Raw genomic sequence first — 8,160 nt, forward strand, 5'->3', positions numbered from 1 at the left:
TTGCTCCTGATCAGAAAAACGAAGGGGAGGGGGAGAAGGGGAGGAAGGGCACTTGTTCAAGGTCATGTACTTTTTAAACTTTATCTTTAATTTTTTTAAATACTTACTTTTATTTTATGTGTCTGGGTGTTTTGCCTGCATGTATGTCTGTGTACCACGTGCATGGCTGGTGCCTGCAGAAGCCAGAAGAGGGCATCAAACGCTTTGGGACTGGAGGTATAGGTGGCTGTGAGCCGCCACATGGGGACTGGGAATTAAGCTCTGGTCCTCTGGAGGAGCAGTCAGTGCTGTTAACCACTGGGGCAGCTTTGAAGTTCTCATTTATTTGTTTGTTTGAAGTGTGTGTGTGTGTGTGTGTGATATTTCTGTGAGAGAAGACACACAGATGTCACAGGACAGCTTACAGGAGATGATTCTCAACTCCCACCTTGTTTTGAGGCAGGATCTCTCTTCCCTCTTCTGCTCGGCCTTTGAACTTCTGGGAGATTCTTTTATCTCTCCTTTCTGCCTCATGGAATTATTGGGATTACAGATTTGGACTACCATGTCTGGCTTTTTATGTGAGTTCTAGAGACGCACACCCAGGTCATCAGGTTTGTGTGGCCAGTGCTCAGACTCTCTGAGCCACTCTCCAGCACCTTAGTGGGCTTGCCGTGTTAATTAATTCTATTTAATTTTATCTTCTATCTCCACATGGACTGAACTGGGTTGTCAGGCCTGCAAGTGCTTTTACCAGCAGAGCTGCCTCCTGGCCTCTTAGTTTAATTACAAAGATGGTCCAGAGAGATGGCTCAGCCGTGTGAAGGTGATTGTCCCAAGCCTGGTGATCTTCATTCTCAGGAAACACGTGGTAGAAGTTTAGTGGAAACTACTTCCAAAAATTACAGCCTGATTTCCATAGCATGCACCATATATATACACATACACACACACACATATATATGTATATGTCTCTCTCTCTCTCTCTATATATATATATACACACACACACATATATAGATAGATAGATAAAGATATACACACACAAATAAGTAAATATAATTTTACAAAAGAAATTTTAAAAATCAGAATAATTCAGATAATGTTCTCATTTTCTCCACCAAAATCCTCCTCTACAGAGGAAGCCAGATGCAATGCGAATCCTTACAGCAGATTTCTGTGTCAGGACAGGGTCATGAACAGTATCCTCGTTTTATAGTTACATTTTAATTTGAGGGTTTATTGTAATTTTTTATGTGCATACGTGTGTCTCACAGATGTTCATACCTGAGGACATAGCTTAGTGGTGGGTGCTTCCCTACACTGGAACTTCAAGGAAGATGACCACCTTAGGCAAATAATGCTTTTGTAGTGGCTTTAATGGATAAGTCCTAGCTGGTCTGTCCAGCCTCTGGTTGATGGGCTTTCAAGGTCTTCAGTTCTACCCTGTTTTCAGCAGAACTAACAAGGGAACTCTGTTGTTATTTAAACAACCTCTAAGAATCAAGGAGAGAGAGAGAGAGAGAGAGAGAGAGAGAGAGAGAGAGAGAGAGAGAGAGAGAGAGAGAGAGCCTCGAGGCCATGAGTTGCCCTGAAAGGTCTGTTCTTTCTACCTCTTCCTGCTTCCCTTTGAGAACCTCTTCCTGTCACTCTGAACTCGAGAAGGACCCCGTCTTTCTCTCCTCTAGTGTGTCCCTTGCCAGCAACGCTCTCAGCTTTTTAGGATGCTGTACGCTGCCCTATTGGATCCTCGACTTACGCCCCGTGTCCTTGCACGAGTCTGTCCGTCTGACCACGGGCACCTCTGCCCCAGCAGGCACCTGCTGTATGTTGAGTGCTGTGCCAGGGTGAGCAGGGATGTGCGGCTCTGCATTGTTTCATTCTCACTAAACGCCTTTGCCGCAAGGGGCGCTGTTTCCATCTTACCTGCTCACACGGGCTTCTAGAGATGTTAAATAATGTGTCCAAGGTTGCCCAGCCTGTGGACTCACGTGACCTTAGCTCTGGCTTCGTTTTCAGAACTGCTATTCTCTGTGCTCCTTCAACCAACTACCACTCATTGGTGAGATCCAAGCAAAATAATAATTCTGGAAGAATAGTCTAGTGGGGCATTAAGATAATCCCAGCACCCAGGAAGCTGTATCAGGGTACAGGTCAAGGACAGTTTCAGCTCCGTATTGAGACCTTGACTCAGACAAATCAACCAAAAAAAACCAAGAGTCCTTTAAACTGTAGAGTGCCCTGCATGTGTGTGTGAGAACTGATACAACTGTGATTATTTCTACGTCCAGGGCAACAGTAGTGTTGGCTCCATGGTTTACAGCAAGTTAGAGGTCATGGGATGTAGCAGGATTGAGGGAGAACAATCCCTGGGCTTCCAGCCAGTGGACCTGGGTCTAGTCCTGGCTGCACTCAAGCTGACTAGCTGTGTGATGTCAGCTACCTGATCCAGCCTGGAGTAAACCCTCCACCTTGGATGGCAGCTGGGACAGACGGGTGAGGTATAGCCCTGAAAGGCTTTCAGACTACTCTGACAAAGGAGGTCCTGACTGCCTCCTGCAGTTGTTAGCGTGGTCCAAGCAGGAGGTATCTTTCCTCTTTGATGTCCTTACTCTGCAGATCAAGGCTGTCCCACACCAGCAAAATCCCTCTGCGGCTCCTCAGTAGCCTATGAGACTTATAGACAGAAAGCCAGTGCTTTTTTTCAGTGGCCTCATTGTCTTGTTTGATTTGATGTAATGCCTGTGGATACCGCAGGCCTTTGACAAATTGTCATCCCCCAGTGCCACGTCCATACCTGAGCACCCACCTGTAAGGATGACTGGAGGCTCAGATCCTTTTAGACCACGTGGGCCTGGCTCACAAAGAGCTCAATCTATACTGTCCTGTCCATTCATTCACAGTGTGGCTGGAGGAAGCCGGTGCTCAGCCTTGGGGAAATCCCTGTGGGATGGAGCCCTGCTTCCAGAAGAGAGAGAAAGCCTCCTTAGGTGTCGCTTCTGATGTTTTCTTTGCTGACCTCTCAAGCGGTACATGTTCATAGCGGGAACAATGGACGCACAGAGACAAAAACTACAAGTCCTGCATTTCCTTCTCTGAGGGAATGTGAGTGTTAATGTGTTGGTCTTTGAACAAAGGTAAGGATGCTGAATGTCTCTGGAGCACTAACTGTGGGGCTTAAAAGCTCACAGAAATGTAAGATCGAGGTGTCCTTGCCATTTTACAAATGGAGAAGTTGAGTTACTGAGGAAGGATTTTAGAGATTTGCTGAAGGTGTCCTGCTGTATCATCTAACCCGTGAGGGACTGTGCTGCCTCTTCCCAGATCCCATGTCAAGTCCTCCCACCCCCATCCCACCCCCACCCCACCCCTGCTGCGTGCCCAGATCAGGAGCAGGAGCAGGAGCAGGAGAAGGAGCAGGAGCAGGAGCAGGAGCAGGAGCAGGAGAAGGAGCTGGAGCAGGAGCAGGAGCAGGAGAAGGAACTGGAGCTGGAGGAGGAGGAGGAGCAGGAGCAGGAGCAGGAGCTGGAGCTGGAGCTGGAGCTGCAGCTGGAGGAAGAGGTAGAGGAGGAGCAGGAGCAGGAGCAGGAGCAGGAGCTGGAGCTGGAGCTGGAGCTGGAGCTGGAGGAAGAGGAAGAGGAAGAGGAAGAGCAGGAGCAGGATCAGGAGAAGGAGCTGGAGCTGGAGCTGGAGGAGGAGGAGGAAGAGCAGGAGCTGGAGCTGGAGGAAGAGGAAGAGGAGGAGGAGGAGCAGGAGCAGGAGAAGGAGCAGGAGCAGGAGAAGGAGCTGGAGCTGGAGGAGGAGGAGGAGCAGGAGCTGGAGCTGGAGCTGGAGCTGGAGGAAGAGGTAGAGGAGGAGCAGGAGCAGGAGCAGGAGCAGGAGCAGGAGCTGGAGCTGGAGCTGGAGGAGGAGGAGGAAGAGCAGGAGCTGGAGCAGGAGAAGGAGCTGGAGCTGGAGGAGGAGGAGGAAGAGCAGGAGCAGGAGCAGGAGAAGGAGCTGGAGGAGGAGGAGGAAGAGCAGGAGCTGGAGGAAGAGGAAGAGGAGGAGCAGGAGCAGGAGGAGGAGCAGGAGCAGGAGCTGGAGGAGGAGGAAGAGCAGGAGGAGGAGGAAGAGCAGGAGCAGGAGCAGGAGCTGGAGCTGGAGGAAGAGGAAGAGCAGGAGATGGAGCTGGAGGAGGAGGAGGAAGAGCAGGAGAAGGAGCTGGAGGAAGAGGAAGAGGAAGAGCAGGAGCTGGAGCTGGAGGAGGAGGAAGAGCAGGAGCAGGAGAAGGAGCTGGAGCTGGAGGAGGAGGAGGAAGAGCAGGAGCAGGAGAAGGAGCTGGAGCTGGAGGAGGAGGAAGAAGAGCAGGAGCAGGAGCAGGAGAAGGAGCTGGAGCTGGAGGAGGAGGAGGAAGAGCAGGAGCTGGAGCTAGAGGAAGAGGAAGAGCAGGAGGAAGAGCAGGAGCTGGAGCTGGAGGAGGAGGAAGAGGAAGAGCAGGAGCAGGAGGAGGAGCAGGAGGAGGAGGAAGAGCAGGAGCTGGAGGAAGAGGAAGAGGAAGAGCAGGAGGAGGAGCAGGAGCAGGAGCAGGAGGAAGAGCAGGAGCTGGAGCTGGAGGAGGAGGAAGAGCAGGAGCAGGAGGAGAAGCAGGAGGAAGAAGAAGAGCAGGAGCAGGAGGAGGAGGAAGAGCAGGAGCAGGAGCTGGACTCTGGCTGGAGAGCAGGATTCCTTCAGCTAAGGACGTGCTGGTGCACAGGCAAGGAGAGTTAAGGGAGCCCACAGGCAGTGGTTGAGGCACCCATGCTGTCAAGGACAGAAACGGGTTTCAGTCCCCAGACCATGAGCCAAAGGAGGGAGCAGGGTCACCTGAGCTCCACAGTAGCTTGAGCAGGGCAGAGAGCTGAAGAGTTATTACCACTTCCCATAGAGAGGAAACTGGGAAGGCAGCTGACCACGGTGTCTCTCCTGCCTTCCAGCCAAACCCTCCCTCCAGAATTTGCAGGCGTGGGAGCTTGAGGGGACAGTTCAGAGGGCTAACCTCCTGCTTCATGCATACATACTATGGATCTGGAAGTACAGATGGGCCTACCAACCCAGTAGGCATTGTTGCCAGGGGGTGGGAGAGATATGTCCCCTTGATCTCCCAAAAAGAAAGAAGTCTTTCTTCTTTGTTTGTTTGAAAACATCTGCCTGGAATCTCTTGGTACTTAAGTTGTCTCCGGCCCCTCTGACCCCCTTTCTTAAACCCTTCCCTCTCTCCCAATTCCCTTCCTGTCTCCTTCACATCCCTCCTCTCCCTTCCTCCGCCCTCCTTCCTACTGCTGCTCTACTCCTGAATCTGAGTCCCCTGGAACACCTGGGCAAACATCTTTGGTGTCATCAATGCCTAGGATTTAGAAGAGACAACCTCACCATCTAGTGCGTGACTGCTCATGCGCATTTCTCCTCTAACGGCAGAGTCCTGGCAGTGTCTGTTATTCTCGTGGTATTACTCCAGTGTGGGAGGCACATGAGGAAACAGAGAAGTGACCTGCCTGGATGCTCCTCAGGTAGGAAGTGGTAGCGTTGAGAGGAAAACCAGTGGTCCAGATTCTAAATGCGTCTCCTCCTAGTGGATTTGTGTCTCAGTGTTGAGCGGTCCAGCCTTTGCCAGCTTCACCCCTGCACAGTTTAGCCTCCATTGCACTCCCCCGGCCTGAGGATGTTGAAATGCTGTATAGTAGGAGCGCCTTTGAGATCATAGCAATCTGGCCCAGCGTCACGTCCTTGTGAAAGTCAGTTTCTTGGCAGCTGTGGGCTCTCATCGATTTGGTAAGGAGGATAGTAGCAGGAGATTGGTTTAAAAATCCAGTGATTTGGGCCTGATAAATCAGAAGAGAGGCTGCCTGGCTAGGAGCCGGAGGGCTCCTGAGGTGTCTGCAGCCTGGAAATCCTGGCCCTGGTACCTGGTCTGATCTTGGGTGGGAATCCTGGCCCTGGTACCGGCTGTCTGTCTGATCTCTGGTGGGTTGCTTAATCTTTCTGCTTCGTTCTTCCCATTTGGCACGTGGGGATCCCAAGAGTACCTATGACAGGCTCCTGTAGGGATTACCTGTGATGACTCCATAGATCAATACCTGGCACATGGCAAACTGTGAGTGTTTACTTTGTACAATATTAATTTTTTCTTAGAGTTTTGTTTTGAGGTAGTCTTATTATGCAGCCTAGGCTAGTCTTGAACTTCATATCTTCCTGCCTCAACCTCCCGAGCCCTGAGATTGTAGACACAAGTTACCACTCAGGGCTCTGTTTGACGTAGAGGTGGAGTCTTGAGGTTGTCCAGACTGGTCTTGAACTTGTTTTACCGTACACCTTGCTCAATGTTTATAGTGATTTATCAAAAATTGCGTGAAGGCCTGGCAGTGATGATGAATGAGACAGAAACCTCCATAGAGTTCATATTCCAGAGGAGAATAGAAATAAGTCAGTCAGTCAGTGAGTGTAGCTCAGTTGTGATGATGTCAAACAAACAAACAGACAAACAAACAAACAAACCACTGGAAAAACAGACAGACGAAAGTACTTGAATGAACACAAGCACAAACAAGTTGGCATGCTGTCACAATGGGAAGTTAGAGAGAGGGGCCCATGTTAGAAAGGGTAGACAGACAAAGGTGAAAGTTGTCATACCAGGAGAGGGGACAGAGTCACAGCTCATGAACAGGGAAGACAAAGTCCTGAGGCAGGGTCAAGCCTGCACAGTTGAAGCACAGGCAGAGGCTGCAAGGGGCAGGCTTACGTAGGCGAAGGCAGTGCTCGCTGGCAGGGGTAGGGGCAGATGCTGGAAAGATGGGCAGAGGCCACTACAGTGTAGTAGGGAGGGGGTGCCTTATTTTGATGGGAAGTCATTAGAGATGTTTTGGGGTTTGATATGTTGCCCAAGCTGGCCTTGAGTTAAGGGCCTCCTGCCTCAGCCTCCCGAGGGCTTTGATTACAGGCTTGTGCAGCCACATACCACTGGAGGTTATAATAAGGGCGTCCAACTTGATTCCTGCGAAGATGGCTGTGGTTGCTCTTGGAGAATCAGTCCTATGAATGACTTCGGGGAGGGAGACCCTGGATCAAGCAGGTTTGGACCCGGGCGGTAGCTAGGGGAGCTGAGAAATGAACATGGTATCTGATGACTGGATGCTGACTCGCTCACCCCAACCCTGGTTCGAAGGTTAACCAGATGTCAGTTGATTCATTTTAAAGAGCTGGTCCAGCCACCAGGCCATGGCTCAGTTGAGGAGCCGTCTCCCTGCAGGCCGTCCAGATGGGAAGCTTAGAGGACAAGAAGGCTGCTGAGTGGCCCTGGGGAGCCCCAGATGCTGACATCCTGCTGAGCCAACCCTAGCCCAGGCCACACAGGGCCCCTCTCTCCAGGCAGTGGTGGAATGGGCACCATTCACACTGACATTCTGGCTGACCTTTCTCTTCTCTAATCCTGTGTATTTGCCCTCCTCCTATGTCGGTGCCGCCAGCCTGGCCCTACCGGCTGGCCTTTGTCTTGTGGAGCCTTCTCTTTCTGCCTGTGTTTTAAGCAGACATGTCTGCACTCCTGGTCTGGGTGTTCACTGCTGTGCCAGGAGGGGGTCTGTGAATGATGGGAAGTCTTTAGCCTGGGCCTGGCCACATCGGTGCTCCCTAATGGGAGTCCAGTCCTTCCTTCTGTACCAGTTCCTGACACTTGTGACTCTCGAGAGGCTGCCTGCAGGACCCTGGCTCCTGCTGCTCTCCTGCCAGGCTGTAAGGAGCTTCCTTGCTATGTTTCTTGAGGAGTAAGAGCATCAGGGACTGGCCCTTTGCCCACAGGCTGACTCAGCCCAAGTGCCTCCTATTTCTAAATGTCTCAACTCCGTTCCTGCCCCCTACCCTAGAAGCCTGCTTTGGGTAAAAAGACCACATTGTGGATCAGCAGGTACCCAGACTCGTGTGCAAGGCTAAAACATACCCTGGGGGACCTAAATCCCTGCAGTGAGCTCCATGGGAACCAGCACATGGTTCCCCCAAGGGCCCTGACTGTACGCGGTCTGGCCTGGCCACCTAGCAGCTCTCGCAGTGTGTGCTGGCCTGAGCCTGAGCAAGAACCACATCCACGTGACATAGCCTGCTGTGTCAGAAGCCACAGTCTACTTCTTGGCTCCCTTTCTAGGGCCTGGTGAGAGACAATGCTGTTATCCTTGG

General features: G+C 51.5%; 1 protein-coding gene across 28 annotated transcripts in view; it reads left to right on the top strand.

Annotated features, from left to right (window-relative positions):
- The window catches only part of Epb41l1 (erythrocyte membrane protein band 4.1 like 1), a 125,620-nt gene that overhangs the window by 62,988 nt on the left and 54,472 nt on the right, over window positions 1-8,160 (top strand). Inside the window, exon 2 of one of the 28 annotated variants that reach the window (XM_006498708.3) lies at window positions 2,883-3,116. The exons of the other annotated variants lie outside the window; for them this stretch is intronic. Within the exon in view, the coding sequence (XP_006498771.1) occupies window positions 3,095-3,116 (22 nt within the window). The 5' untranslated portion in view covers window positions 2,883-3,094. The remainder of the gene's footprint in view (window positions 1-2,882; window positions 3,117-8,160) is intronic. 28 annotated transcript variants of the gene reach the window in all.

This window comes from Mus musculus, chromosome 2 (genome assembly GCF_000001635.26).
Source record: "Mus musculus strain C57BL/6J chromosome 2, GRCm38.p6 C57BL/6J".
NCBI lineage: Eukaryota > Metazoa > Chordata > Mammalia > Rodentia > Muridae > Mus > Mus musculus.